The sequence below is a fragment of the Coregonus lavaretus genome (assembly GCF_964263955.1).
Source record: "Coregonus lavaretus genome assembly, chromosome: 33".
In the NCBI taxonomy this organism is placed as follows: domain Eukaryota; kingdom Metazoa; phylum Chordata; class Actinopteri; order Salmoniformes; family Salmonidae; genus Coregonus; species Coregonus lavaretus.
The window spans coordinates 13332444-13348663 of record NC_140020.1 but is presented as its reverse complement, the minus strand read 5'-3'; the positions used below and the strand labels follow the sequence as shown (position 1 = coordinate 13348663).

The following is a 16220-nucleotide window of genomic DNA, read 5'->3' as shown; positions in this document are numbered from 1 at the left end:
ACATTAACAGGTAATTGCAGTTAGAGGCTTAAAAATACAGGCCTAGTGATGTTATATAACTCCAACTTCAAAAACTGATAATATTATTTCAGTGCTGGATATACATCAGGGAGATGCCAGGAGAGCTGGCTTTGGTTTCTTTTGGGAGAATTTCATTGTAGGTTCTTGCTGTTATTTTGAGAACTCTGATGCAATCACCTGGCACAGCATCCTGTGATTAATATTCTAAGTGATAGATAGATAGAGAGCTAGATAGATAGGGCGATAGAGAGATATATAATAGAGTAGACTACAATCAACTGATGGTTGTGGGTTACCTTGCAGCTGCATTGTCCAGTGCTGTCTGCACATGTGCACACATCCTGGTGTGCATCACAGGTCTGGCTGTCCGAACCAGCCACGTTGCAGTTGCAGGAAATGCATTGTGGGAAGTTCCGGTAGCCCAGCCTACACTCGCTGCACTTCTCTCCGTGAAACTGTTCCCGGCACATGCAGCAGCCTGTGTTGGGGTTACACTGCTGGGTCATTGAACCCACCTGGTTACAGCCACAGGCCTGTGGAGGAGAGTGTGAGGTATTCATAATCAAAATACCATTAGATGAATCAATACCCAGTCACAAAGGGTTAATCCATCAGCTTCATATGTTAAACATTCCACAAACTTTCCACAAAGCCAGACAAAACCAGCGTGGAGGCGGGCAGGTGAGATAAGGTGAGGTAAGTTTAGGGCTGTGGCGGTCATGACGTTTTGTCAGCCGGTTATTGTCATGCAAAAGGCTGCCGGTCTCACGGTAATTTACCGTTAATTAACATAAACACGTTTAGCATCTCCAGGCCTCCACGCATACAAGCCGCTGATGCAAGCCTTTGGAACATCTACATTTCTAATACATTTCAGAAGAACAGAATATGAGTTGGCTGACAAGATATGCTTATAAGTCCTGTGCCATTATTTTATTTTATAGGATTTTATAGTAAGAAGAAAAGGATAGTTTTCCCATTACGGAGAGTGCTCATATGAACTGGCTATGTTGAGAGTAAAAGTGATCATTTGAAACAGGTCCTATATGCTAGATATAAAGTTATTTGGCAGCTTTAGCTGTGAATGATACAAACCTTCGAATGTCTTAGAAATCAAAACATATATGGGCTGCATGATGCGACTATAGGCTATTGATGATTTGAGAAAATAGCAAAGAAAGCTTGCGCTCTGTTCCTTGCCTCCGGCTGCATAGCTGTTCTCTCTTCAAGTGATCATATTTTCACTCATCAGACTATTCTCAATTTAATCTAGTCTTTACTAATATGTAAAATTAGTTTAGATTTATAATGGCCCATTAATCAAATGGGTAGGGGCAGGGGAAAAAATAAATGTCATCTGTATGCACTCGAATAGCAAATGGAGGCCCCACGCTTTCCCACCGGTCGGTTTTGTAGGCTATTTCGGTTTTATAGCGGAGCATGTGCTTAATATTAGAAGCTGAGAAATAAATATAAGAACACTTATTTCACTTCATGCATCAACCACTGTTTGAGAAGCAGGCTCTCGCTTCTTTTAAGGTGATATTCCACCCAAACTCTGTATGTCATCGGCTCTCCAACCTTGTTCCTGCAGCTACCCAGTGCTTAGTTTGGGAAAACAAGTGAAATCTGTTCGGGAACATCAATAGTAACATGTTTTCATTAACTGATGACAGCCCCTCTCTGTGCGCTCCAGAAAGGAATAAAGGAGCGAGAGGAGGAGATGGAAACACATGGTGATGAGATATTCTGTATAGCTAAAGGTAACAGGTCACCCAATTAATTATAAAAAAAAATATATATATATATTACTAGGCTATTCAAAATCAAATACAAATTCACTAATTGTAGGCTGAGTTTAAGCCGCCCTGCACAATCAATGAACCAACAGCATCGCCAAGGGCTATATGTTTTCTCCAAGACTCAGGGATAGACATTTTGGAGCATAGCATAAGGTAACCAGTCCATCCAGTATGCATAATAATGCAGTCCACACTCAAAGGCGATTACTCAAATTTGTTAAATTTTGGAGTATAGGCTAGACCAATTATGTACCAAAGACCTCTTAAATCAGTTTTGTTTTGTGTTTTTCTGCCATGCCTAATATGCGGTAGGCTGTGTATTGTGTAGGCACAATCATCATTTTTATGATAGGCTCATAAGCCTATGCATATGCATAAGCTCTAATATGCGAATGGGTTGATTTGAATGAAAGCGCTGTCCATTTCGTTGTTAGGCTTTGAAACAAAATCCACAACAACCATGTTTTACACAGTTTCAACCCGCTGTTAAACTTCTTTCTTGAAATTGATCATCACAGTGAGGTGAGTTTTAAAAGTACTATAGGCCTACTGTTTTGAAGATATATGTTTGATGGGATTTGCATTGATGTCAGTGGTTAGAGGGACAATAGAGCCCTGAGTACCAGGTCATTAGGACCTGATGTTCGTTAGCAAGTTTGGTACTACCAAAGCATGTCCAGAGTGCATAAAAGGAGATTACCATGACTCACGGTCACGTAGAATTTTACTGCGGTCATGACTCATGACTGCCAATGGGGCAGGAATATGGTCACCGCAACAGCCCTGCTTAGTGGTTAAGAGCGTTGTGCCAGTAACCGAAAGGTCGCTGGTTCTAATCCCCGAGCCGACTAGGTGAAAAATCTGTCGATGTGCCCTTGAGCAAGGCACTTAACCCTAATTGCTCCTGTAAGTCGCTCTGGATAAGAGCGTCTGCTAAATGACCAATTATTATAATTATTAAGGTGTACCTTGCAGCCTGCCATGATGTCATGACCCCAGTGGTTGGGGGCACATTTGTTACAGCTCTCCCCCACAGTGTTTGGAGGGCAGATGCACTGTCCCGTGTTGCCATCGCAATTATTTCCCACATGGGCGCACTGGCATGCTGGGAAGGGGGCAGGAAAAACAGACTCCGCTCAAAACAGAAAAGGCTCAGCAGCACTACTGAAAAAAACGTTGTACAAAATGTTCCATTTAAACTGTACAAGAGAATACCCTTTTTGGTCTGAACTCATCCAGCATTTACCATCAAGGAAAGCAGTAATCAAACCCAAAGAAGATGTATTACTGTATTGTATTGGCTGTACTGTCTTTACTCTATGAGACAATTCTGAGAAGAAAGTTATTCACAGACATCAATCAGTTAGATGGCAGTCATTTCTTACGTGTGCAGCCACCCTCCTGGAAGTTGAAGTGTCCTGGAGCGCATCGGTCACACTTGGGCCCAGTGACACCAGGCTGGCACCGGCACTGGCCCGACTCGTCACAGTCAAAGGACTTGGACCCAAAGGAGTTACAGTGGCAGGGGACACAGCCTCCACAGGACTGAATGCCATAGGTCTGGGGCTGGGGACAGCACAGAGATACAGAGGTCATTCAGGGACTCCATAGAGCTGTCATAGACAAACATACAGATGTAGGATCTTAATTTGTCCCACAGAAACAGGAAATGTGAATTATGTGGATTATAATTAATGGACATTTTTGTAGGGGTTGATACATTTTTCATAAGGGAAAATCATTTCAAAGTGAAAATTACAAAATTCAGAAGCCTTTTCAAACCTCAAATACACTACAAGTTTTAAATTTCCTGCAATGATCCTTCATCTGTAGGGTGTTATTACCACAGCAAACAAGTACAGCGCACAGTGACACACCGCAAACACTGCAAAACAAATGTAATTAAAATATAAAAGTACAAAACATAATCTAATATAAACCCATTTTGCCGTGCAATGGGCAGAGGAAATGTCCATGTCTCACCATCAATGCAGCAACATGTGGTGAATAAGTAAATGGGCATTTTTAGCTATGCAGCCTTGTACAGCTAATGAGGAGCCAACAGCTCATAATTCTCTCTTCAACAGGAAGGAGTGGGGACAGTGGTAGGTAGCACACATCCCTGGGCCCCTTCGGGGGGAGTCACATGGGAGCTCTCTCTGGGGGTGCTGGGAGTCCTGGCGGGATGTGTCCACCGCCCATGTGGATACAAGTCGTCTCAGAGACGGGAACGGACATGGACGGCTGACTGATTGACAGAGAGCGGTTAGCCCCTGAGCAGCAACCAGGCATTGTGTTGGGATGACCGATATGTGTGTCTGTGTGTGAGAAGTGTCTGCTTACTCTTGTCAGCGCAGCTAAATAATAGCCCTACTGTGTGTGTAGCGTGGTTGTGTGTAGTGTGGTTCCAGCAAGGTGTGTTAGCGTTGCACACAATCTCACCAATGTCACTCAACATGCAGGGATTATTTAAAACAGAGCCGCATCCATTGTAGCTTTTTACACCACCTCTAGATCAAAGAAGTTCAAAGTGATCTGTCATTGACTTTAATGGCATCTGTTTGAAAGCCCTTTCTCCACATGGCTAAAGCCGGAAAGTGATGCTCAAAAGGCATGGATGGCTTGTTACCAGCCATAGATATATTACATAGTATACATATTACCATCCAAATGCCCACAGGTTAAGATAAAAGCATATTTATTCAATCTCTTAATCACATTATAGTCTTAACTCCATGGAATAACACGCTGGATGAATATCTGAGAGATATAGACCTGCAATACCAGTCAAAAGTTTGGACACACCTACTCATTCAAGGGATTTTCTGTATTTTTACTATTATTTACATTGTAGAATAATAGTGAAGACATCAAAACTATGAAATAACACATATGGAATCATGTAGTAACCAAAAAAGTGTTAAACAAATCAAAATATATTTTATATTTGAGATTCTTCAAATAGCCACCCTTTGCCTTGATGACAGCTTTGCACACTCTTGGCATTCTCTCAACCAGCTTCATGAGGTGTGCCTTCTTAAAAGATAATTTGTGGAATTTATTTCCTTCTTAATGCGTTTGTGTCAAAGGCGACGTGTATGCGGTAAGCGAAGTCAAGCGCAGGACACAGAGCTACTGGCAGACGTACTTTACTAACCAGTAAAATAACATACAAAACAAAACCTCCTAACAGGGAGGAAACAATGACACGCATACGACACAGCAATGCCGACCTTACGGGAAACAAAACAATAACACACAATTTACCAAACGAGAGACAGGGGTAAATATAGAGACTACAATCAAACATAATAGCGAACAGGTGTAAACACTCAAGACTGAACAAGACAAACACCGAAACATCGATCGGCAGCAGCTAGTACTCCGGGGACGACGAACGCCGAAGCCTGCCCGGGCAAGGAGGAGGAGCAGCCTCGGCAGAATCCGTGACAGTACCCTCCCCTTGACGCGCGGCTCCAGCCGTGCGCCGACCACGGCCTCGGGGACGGCCAGGAGGACGCGGAGCAGGGCGAGTCGAATGACTCCGGTGGAAATCCCTCAACAGGGAGGGATCTAGGATGTCCCTCCTAGGGACCCAGCACCGTTCCTCCGGACCGTACCCCTCCCACTCCACGAGATACTGCAGACCCCCCATCCGACGCCTCGAATCCATGATAGAATGGACTGAGTACGCCGGAGCCCCTTCGATGTCTAGTGGGGCAGAGGAGCCTCTCGTATATCATTCTCCTGGAGTGGACCAGCTACCACCGGCCTGAGGAGAGACACATGGAACGAGTGGTTAATGCGGTAATTTATGGGCAGTTGTAACCTATAACAACATCGTTCAATCTCCTCAGGACTTTAAATGGCCCCACAAACTGCCGACCCAGCTTACGGCAGGGCAGGCGAAGGGGCAGGTTTCGGGTCGAGAGCCAGACCCGATCTCCCGGTGCATAAACCGGACCCTCACTGCGGTGGCGATCGGCGCTCGCCTTTTGCCTTCTGATAGCCCGCTGCAGATGGACATGCGCAGCGTTCCATGTTTCCTCAGAGCGCCGAAACCACTCATCCACCGCAGGAGCCTCGATCTGGCTCTGATGCCAGGGTGCCAGGACCGGCTGATAACCCAACACACACTGAAAAGGCGTAAGATTAGTGGAGGAGTGGCGAAGTGAGTTTTGGGCTATCTCTGCCCAGAGGATATAACCCGACCACTCCTCCTGCCGGTCCTGGCAATAGGACCTCAGAAACCTACCCACATCCTGGTTTACTCTCTCCACCTGCCCATTACTCTCAGGGTGAAAACCCGAGGTAAGGCTAATCGAGACCCCTAAACGTTCCATAAACGCCCTCCAGACTCTAGAGGTGAACTGGGGACCCCGATCAGACACTATATCCTCAGGCACCCCGTAGTGCCGGAAGATGTGAGTAAACAGGGCGTCGGCCGTTTGTAGGGCTGTAGGGAGACCTGGCATCGGAATGAGACGGCAGGCCTTAGAAAACCGATCCACAACGACCAAGATCGTGGTATTCCCCTGGGAGGGGGGAAGGTCCGTGACAAAATCCACCGATAGGTGAGACCACGGCCGTTGTGGAACGGGTAGAGGTTGTAACTTCCCTCTGGGCAGGTGTCTAGGCGCCTTACACTGAGCGCACACCGAGCAGGAAGAAACGTAAACCCTCACGTCCTTAGCCAAGGTGGGCCACCAGTACTTCCCGCTAAGGCAGTGCACCGTTCGACCAATACCCGGATGACCAGAGGAGGGTGACGTGTGAGCCCAATATATCAGTCGATCACGGACCTCGAGCGGCACGTACCTCCGCCCCTCTGGACACTCTGGGGGAGTAGGGTCGGTACGTAACGCCCGCTCGATTTCCGCATCGATCTCCCACACCACCGGTGCCACTAGACAAGACTCCGGAAGTATGGGAGTGGGCTCAATGGACCTCTCCTCTGTGTCATATCGCCGGGACAGGGCGTCTGCCTTAGCGTTCTGTGACCCTGGTATATACGTGAGCTTAAATACAAACCGGGCAAGAAACATAGCCCACCTAGCCTGACGAGGGTTCAGTCTCCTCGCTGCCCAGATGTACTCCAGGTTACGATGGTCAGTCAGAATGAGGAAAGGGTGTTTAGCCCCCTCAAGCCAATGCCTCCACACCTTCAGGGCTTGAACTACCGCTAGCAGCTCCCTGTCCCCCACGTCATAATTGCGGTCCGCCGGACTGAGCTTCTTGGAATAAAAAGCACAGGGGCTGAGTTTTGGAGGCGTGCCCGAGCGTTGAGACAGTACAGCATCGATCCCCGCCTCGGACGCATCCACCTCAACTTGGAACGCCAAAGAGGGGTCCGGATGTGCCAGCACCGGAACCGAGGTGAACAGGTCCTTCAGATGTCTAAACGCCCTGTCCGCCTCAGCCGACCACTGCAAACGCACCGGGCCCCCCTTTAGCAGAGAGGTGATGGGAGCTGCTACCTGTCCAAAACCCCAGATAAACCTCCGGTAGTAATTGGCAACACCCAAAAACCGCTGCACCTCCTTAACCGTGGTGGGAGTCTGCCAATTACGCACGGCTGAAACGCGGTCAATCTCCATCTCCACCCCTGACGCGGACAACCGATGTCCCAGGAAGGAGATGGACTCCTGGAAAAACAGGCATTTCTCCGCCTTCACATACAGGTCATGCTCCAACAGTCTACCCAGCACCCGACGCACCAGGGACACATGCTCGGCTCGTGTAGCGGAGTATATTAGAATGTCATCAATATACACCACTACACCCTGTCCATGCAAATCCCGGAAAATCTTGTCCACAAATGATTGGAAGACTGAAGGAGCATTCATTAAACCGTATGGCATGACGAGATACTCATAGTGACCCGAGGTGGTACTGAATGCTGTTTTCCATTCATCTCCTTCCCTAATGCGCACCAGGTTGTAAGCGCTCCTGAGATCCAATTTTGTGAAGAATCGCGCCCCATGTAATGACTCCGTCATGCTCGCAATCAGAGGGAGAGGATAGCTGTATTTAATGGTAATCTGATTGAGACCACGGTAATCAATACACGGGTGTAAACCCCCATCCTTCTTCTTCACAAAAAAGAAACTTGAGGACGCAGGGGAAGTGGATGGCCGTATGTATCCCTGTCTCAGAGATTCGGTGACGCATGTCTCCATAGCTGCCGTCTCCTCCTGAGACAGAGGATACACATGACTACGAGGAAGTGCAGCGCCTACCTGGAGGTCTATCGCACAATCCCCCTGTCTATGAGGTGGTAATTGAGTCGCCTTCTTCTTACAGAAGGCGAGTGCCAAATCTGCATACTCAGGAAGAATGTGCATTGCGGGCATTTGGTTCAGACTTCCCACCGTCGTTGCCCCTATGGAAACACCTATACACCGCCCGACACACTGATCAGACCATCCCTTGAGAGCCCTCTGTTGCCACAAAATGTTGGGGTCATGAGATATTAACCAGGGAAGCCCCAACACCACGGGAAACGCAGGAGAGTCAATCAAATACAACTGTATAATCTCCTCATGACCCCCCTGCGTCTTCATCTTAAGTGGCGCTGTGACCTCCATAATCAATCCCGACCCCAAAGGGCGGCAGTCTAGGGCATGGATGGGGAAGGGCACATCAACTGGTATAAGAGGAATCCCTAACTTATACGAGAAACAGCGATCAATAAAATTCCCAGCTGCGCCTGAATCGACTAGCGCCTTATGCTAGCTTACTCACCTGGAATGACTCATCAGTGCGTGGCCTACTGCCTCAATCCCTAGGAGACCCTCCCCAGCACCGAACCGCAGTGTGTCCTCTGCGGCCACAGTTGGTGCAGGGGATGGCCTCTCTCCTCTTCTCTCTAGCACCAGCACCCCCGAGCTCCATAGGGCTCGGCTCGGAGGTGCTGGGGGATTGAATGGACGGCCCCAACTCCGGACGTCCGCGGGTAGGCAACAGGGTATCTAGACGAATCGACATGTCCACCAGCTGATCGAAACTTAGGTTGGTGTCCCTGCAGGCCAACTCTCGGCGAACGTCCTCCCTTAGGCTGCACCTGTAGTGGTCGATGAGGGCCCTCTCATTCCATCCCGCATTGGCAGCCAGAGTCCGGAAGTCCAGTGCGAACTCCTGCGCGCTCCTCTTCCCCTGTCTGAGGTGGAACAGACGCTCACCCGCCGCTTTCCCCTCTGGGGGATGATCGAAAACCGCCCTGAAGCGGCGGGAGAACTCTGCATAGCTGACTGTAGCGGCGTCTATTCCCCTCCACTCGGCGTTGGCACACTCCAGTGCCTTGCCGGACAGACAGGAGATGAGGGCGGAAACGCTCTCGTATCCCGAGGGCGCCGGGTGGATGGTTGCCAGGTAGAGTTCCACTTGGAGCAGGAAACCCTGACACCCGGCCGCGGTGCCATCATAAGCCCTCGGGAGCGAGAGCCGAATCCCACTGGACTCCGGAGGTGAAACGATGGGTATGGCTGATGGTGGTGGTATCGTTGGAGGAGGTGTGGGCAAACCTCCTCTTTCCCATCGCCTCAAGGTGTCCATCACCCCTTGCATGGCGGTGCCAAGATCCTGGATCATGGCCGCTTGTTGGATAACGCGCTCCTCCAGTGATCCCGTTGGCACCGCCGATCCTGCTGACTCCATGTGTGGTGTGTTATTCTGTCAAAGGCGACGTGTATGCGGTGAGCGAAGTCAAGCGCAGGACACAGAGCTACTGGCAGACGTACTTTACTAACCAGTAAAAGAACATACAAAACAAAACCTCCTAACAGGGAGGAAACAATGACACGCATACGACACAGCAATGCCGACCTTACGGGAAACAAAACAATAACACACAATTGACCAAACGAGAGACAGGGGTAAATATAGGGACTACAATCAAACATAATAGCGAACAGGTGTAAACACTCAAGACTGAACAAGACAAACACCGAAACACAGATCGGCAGCAGCTAGTACTCCGGGGACGATGAACGCCGAAGCCTGCCCGAGCAAGGAGGAGGAGCAGCCTCGGCAGAATCCGTGACAGTTTGAGCCAATTGGTTGTGTTGTGACAAGGTAGGGGTGGTATACAGAAGATAAAAGACCAAGTCCATATTATGACAAGAAGAGCTCAAATAAGCAAAGACAAACGACAGTCCATCATTACTTTAAGACATGAAGGTCAGTCAATACGGAACATTTCAAGAACTTTAAAAGTTTATTCAAGTGCAGTCGCAAAAGACATCAAGCGCTATGATGAAACTGGCTCTCATGAAGACTGCCACAGGAATGGAAGACCCAGAGTTACCTCTGCTGCAGAGGATAAGTTCATTAGAGTTACCAGCCTCAGAAATTGCAGCCCAAATAAATGCTTCACAGAGTTCAAGTCCCAGACACATCTCAACATCAACTGTTCAGAGGGGACTGTGTGAATCAGGCCTTCATGGTCGAATTGCTGCAAAGAAACCACTACTAAAGGACACCAATAATAAGAAGAGACCTGTTTGGGCCAAGAAACACAAGCATTGGACTTTAGACCGGTGGAAATTTGTCCTTTGGTCTGGAGTCCAAATTGGAGATTTTTGGTTCCAACCACCGGGTCTTTGTGAGATGCGGTGTGGGTGAACTGATGATCTCTGCATGTGTAGTTCCCACCGTAAAGCATGGAGGAGGAGGTGTTATGGTGTGGGGGTGCTTTGCTGTTGACACTGTCAGTGTTTTATTTAGAATAAAACACTGACACTTAACCAGCATGGCTACCGGATGACTATGTGATCACGCTCTCCGTAGCCGATGTGAGTAAGACTTTTAAGCAGGTCAACATTCACAAGGCGCAGGGCCAGACGGATTACCAGGACGTGTACTCCGAGCATGTGCTGACCAACTGGCAAGTGTCTTCACTGACATTTTCAACATGTCCCTGACTGAGTCTGTAATACCAACATGTTTCAAGCAGGCCACCATAGTCCCTGTGCCCAAGGACTCTAAGATAACCTTCTTAAATGACTACCGACCCGTAGCACTGACGTCTGTAGCCATGAAGTGCTTTGAAAGGCTGGTCATGGCTCACATCAACAGCATTATCCCAGAAACCCTAGACCCACTCCAATTTGCATACCGCCCCAACAGATCCACAGATGATGCAATCGCTATTGCACTCCACACTGCCCTTTCCCACCTGGACAAGAGGAACACCTACGTGAGCATGCTATTCATTGACTACAGCTCAGCATTCAACACCATAGTGCCCTCTAAGCTCATCACTAAGCTAAGGATCCTGGGACTAAACACCTCCCTCTGCAACTGGATCCTGGACTTCCTGACGGGCCGCCCCCAGGTGGTAAGGGTAGGTAACAACACATCTGCCACACTGATCCTCAACACGGGGGCCCCTCAGGGGTGCGTGCTCAGTTCCCTCCTGTACTCTCTGTTCACCCATGACTGCATGGCCAGGCACGACTCCAACACCATCATTAAGTTTGCCGACGATACAACAGTGGTAGGCCTGATCACAGACAACGATGAGACAGCCTATAGGGAGGAGGTCAGAGACCTGGCCGTGTGGTGCCAGGACAACAACCTCTCCCTCAACGTGACCAAGACAAAGGAGATGATTGTGGACTACAGGAAAAAAAAGAGGACTGAGCATGCCCCCATTCTCATCGACGGGGCTGTAGTGGAACAGGTTGAGAGCTTCAAGTTCCTTGGTGTCCACATCACCAACGAACTATCATGGTCCAAACACACCAAGACAGTCGTGAAGAGGGCACGACAAAGCCTATTCCCCCTCAGGAGACTGAAAAGATTTGGCATGGGTCCTCAGATCCTCAAAAAATTCTACAGCTGCACCATCGAGAGCATCCTGACTGGTTGCATCACCGCCTGGTATGGCAACTGCTTGGCCTCCGAACGCAAGGCACTACAGAGGGTAGTGCATACGGCCCAGTACATCACTGGGGCCAAGCTTCCTGCCATCCAGGACCTCTATACCAGGCGGTGTCAGAGGAAGGCCCTCAAAATTGTAAAAGACTCCAGCCACTCTAGTCATAGACTGTTCTCTCTGCTACCACACGGCAAGCGGTACCGGAGTGCAAAGTCTAGGTCCAAAAGACTTCTCAACAGCTTCTACCCCCAAGCCATAAGACTCCTGAACAGCTAATCATGGCTACCCGGACTATTTGCACTGCCCCCCCACCCCATCCTTTTTTACGCTGCTGCTACTCTGTTAATTATTTATGCATAGTCACTTTAACTCTACCCACATGTACATATTACCTCAACTAGCCGGTGCCCCCGCACATTGACTCTGCAACGGTACCCCCCTGTATATATAGCCTCCCTACTGTTATTTTATTTTACTTCTGCTCTTTTTTTTCTCAACACTTTTTTTGTTGTTGTTTTATTTTTACTTTTTTGTTAAAAATAAATGCACTGTTGGTTAAGGGCTGTAAGTAAGCATTTCACTGTGATGTCTGCACCTGTTGTATTCGGCGCATGTGACCAATACAATTTGATTTGATTTGATTTGATTTGATACCACAGCATTCTGCAGCGATATGCCATCACATCTGGTTTGGGCTTAGTGGGACTATCATTCGTTTTTCAACAGGACAATGACCCAACACACCTCCAGGCTGTGTAAGGGCTATTTTACCAAGAAGGAGAGGGATGGAGTGCGCATCAAATCAAATCAAATGTTATTTGTCACATGAGTCGAATACAACAGGTGTAGACCTTACAGTGAAATGCTTACTTACAAGCCCTTAACCAACATTGCAGTTTTAAGAAAAATACCACAAAAAAAATCAACAACCAAAAAATACAATATAAAATAATATGAAATATAAGAGCAGCCGTAAAAATAACAATAGCGAGGCTATACACAGGGGGTAACGGTACCGAGTCAATGTGCGGGGGCCGGTTTGTCGAGGTAATTGAGGTAATATGTACATGTAGGTAGAGTTATTAAAGTGACTATGCATAGATAATAAACAGAGAGTAGCAGCAGCGTAAAAAAGAGGGGGGGGGGGCAATGCAAATAGTCTGGGTAGCCATTTGATTAGATGTTCAGGAGTGTTATGGCTTGGGGGTAGAAGCTGTTTAGAAGCCTCTTGGACCTAGACCTAGCAGAGAGAACAGTCTATGACTAGGCTGGCTGGAGTCTTTGACAATTTTTAAGGCCTTCCTCTGACACTGCCTGGTATAGAGGTCCTGGATGGCAGGAAGGTTAGCCCCAGTGATGTACTGGGCCGTGCGCACTACCCTCTTTAGTGCCTTGCGGTCGGAGGCCGAGCAGTTGCCATACTAGGCATTGATGCAACCAGTCAGGATGCTCTCGATGGTGCAGCTGTAGAACCTTTTGAGGATCTGAGGACCCATGCCAAATATTTTCAGTCTCCTTAGTAGGTTTTGTTGTGCCGTCTTCACACCTGTCTTGGTGTGCTGGACCATGTTAGTTTGTTGGTGATGTGGACACCAAGGAACTTAAAGCTCTCAACCTGCTTCACTACAGCCCCATCAATGAGAATGGGGGCATGATCAGTCCTATTCTTTTTCCTGTAGTCCACAATTATCTCCTTTGTCTTGATCACGTTGTGGGAGAGTTTGTTGTCCTGGCACCACACGGCCAGGTCTCTGACCTCCTCCCTATAGGCTGTCTCGTCGTTGTCGGTGATCAGGCCTACCACTGTTGTGTCATCTGCAAACTTAATGATGGTGTTGGAGTCGTGCCTGGCCATGCAGTCATGAGTGAACAGGGAGTACAGGAGGGGACTGAGCACGCACCCCTGAGGGGCCCCCGTGTTGAGGATCAGATGACCTGACCTCCACAATCCCCCGACCTCAACCCAATTGAGATGGTTTGTGATGAGTCAGACGGCAGAGTGAAGGAAAAGCAGCCAACAAGTGCTCAGCATATGTGGGAACTCCTTCAAGACTGTTGGAAAAGCATTCCAGGTGAAGCTGGTTGAGAGAATGCCAAGGGTGTGCAAATCTGTTATATATATATATATATATATATATATATATGTCACGGATTCTGCCGAGGCTGCTCCTCCTCCTTGCTCGGGCAGGCTTCGGCGTTCGTCGTCCCCGGAGTACTAGCTACTGCCGTTCGATGTTATCGGTGTCTGTTTAGTTTTGTCTGTATTGTTTACACCTGTTCGTCATTATGTTAATTGTTTCCCTTATAATTACCCCTGTCTCTCATCTGTACTTTGTGTGTGATTGTTTTCCCCTTCACGGTTGTCTATTTTGTGAGCGGGTTATTTCCTCCCTGCGTGGAGTTATTTTCTGTGTCCTTTTGGATCCTTTTCGTATTAAAAGTACGTATCCGAGAGTTCTGTGTCCTGCGTCTGACTTCGTTTACCGCATCTCACAGACAGTCGTGACAATATATCATGAGCATTCAACAGTACTTCAATTTACAGAGCTGTTTTAAAACACATTTTCACCTTGTAGGAAAGTTGTGCTATGTAGGTACATATGGACCACAGATTCAGGAACCAGACAGTTGAACCATGTCATTTATATGCAACACATATGGACAACAGATTCAGGAACCAGACAGTTGAACCATGTCATTTGTATGTGGCAGAAAGTGATTCAGAAGAATCAGAATCTAAAAGTGATTCAGCACCAGAGTGGTCATGGTTACAGGTGGTTTTTTATTTTCATTATTTATTTATTTTATTTGTCATTTAGCAGACACTCTTATCCAGAGAGACTTACAGTTAGTGAGTGCATACATTTTCATTCTGCCCCCCCGTGGGAATCAAACCCACAACCCTGGCGTTGCAAGCGCAATGCTCTACCAACTGAGCTACACAGGACATTAAAAGGCAAAGGGTGGCTATTTGAATAATCTCAAATCTGAAATATCTTTTGATTTGTTTAACACTTTTTTGGTTACTACATGATTCCATATGTGTTATGTCATATGTTTAATATCTTCACTATTATTCTACAATGTAGAAAATAGTAAAAATAAAGAAAAACCCTTGAATGAGTGTCCAAACTTTTGACTGGTACTGTACTTCATAACAGCGACCACAGACCATGGTGAAATAACTGAACTTTTAAAGAAAGAGTTCAATTAAGATGAAGGCCGTAACGTAGGCTGGATTATTAATTATCACAGCGTAAAGGGCAAGCCTTGATTAGAGGGCAATTAAACAATTGTTTTTATATGAAGAGCCAAATGCAATGCTAAGGTCTTATTTGTTGATTTCTCCTCAGGTTTTATTAATACAATCCAGGCCTCCACCTTGGCTCAGAGACTGATATACAATTTCTCATTAGATGAAGGCCTGGTGCTGTGGATCCTTGATTTCCTTAGCAATAGGACACAGCAGGTCAAGATGGGACAGTGGATGTCGGACAAGCGCACCACTATCGTGGGATCTACTCAAGCCTGTGTACTTTCTCCGCTGTTGTACATCTTGTACACTAATGACTGCAAAAGCTCCTACCCTGGTAAACACCTGCTAAAGTTTGCAGATGGCACAGCACTGGTCAGTCTCCAGGGTGACTAAGATGAGTACGGGCCAGTCTTCGAGGACTTTTTGACGTGGTGTGACAAATCTCACTTACAGTTGAAGTCGGAAGTTTACATACACTTAGGTTGGAGTCATTAAAACTCGATTTTCAACCACTCCACAAATTTCTTGTTAACAAACTATAGTTTTGGCAAGTCGGTTAGGACATCTACTATGTGCATGACACAAGTAATTTTTCCAACAATTGTTTACAGACATTATTTCACTTATAATTCACCGTATCACAATTCCAGTGGGTCAGAAGTTTACATACACTAAGTTGACTGTGCATTTAAACAGTCTGGAAAATTCCAGAAAATTATGTCATGGCTTTAGAAGCTTCTGATAGGCTAATTTACATAATTTCTGTCAATTGGAGGTGTACCTGTGGATGTATTTCAAGGCCTTCCTTCAAACTCAGTGCGTCTTTGCTTGACATCATGGGAAAATCAAAAGAAATCAGCCAAGACCTCAGAAAAATTATTGTAGACCTCCACAAGTCTGGTTCATCCTTGGGAGCAATTTCCAAATGCCTGAAGGTACCACGTTCATCTGTACAAAAAATTGTACGCAAGTTTAAACACCATGGGACCACGCAGCCATCATACCGCTCAGGAAGGAGACGTACTTTGGTGCGAAAAGTGCAAATCAATCCCAGAACAACAGCAAAGGACCTTGTGAAGATGCTGGAGGAAACAGGTACAAAAGTATCTATATCCACAGTAAAACGAGTCCTATATTGACATAACCTGAAAGGCCGCTCAGCAAGGAAGAAACCACTGCTCCAAAACCGCCATAAAAAAGCCAGACTTTTTGGAGAAATGTCCTCTGGTCTGATAGAACAAAAATATAACTGTTTGGCCAT

At 47.1% G+C, this 16220-nt stretch overlaps 1 protein-coding gene across 1 annotated transcript in view; it reads right to left on the bottom strand.

Moving 5' to 3' along the window:
* LOC311108147 (laminin subunit alpha-2-like) overlaps positions 1-16220 on the bottom strand; it is a gene marked incomplete at both ends in the record, with an annotated part of 179802 nt that overhangs the window by 53165 nt on the left and 110417 nt on the right. Inside the window, 3 exon segments of the mRNA XM_084150775.1 lie at positions 318-554; positions 2792-2928; positions 3209-3389. Coding sequence (XP_084006901.1) covers positions 318-554; positions 2792-2928; positions 3209-3389 — 555 coding nt within the window.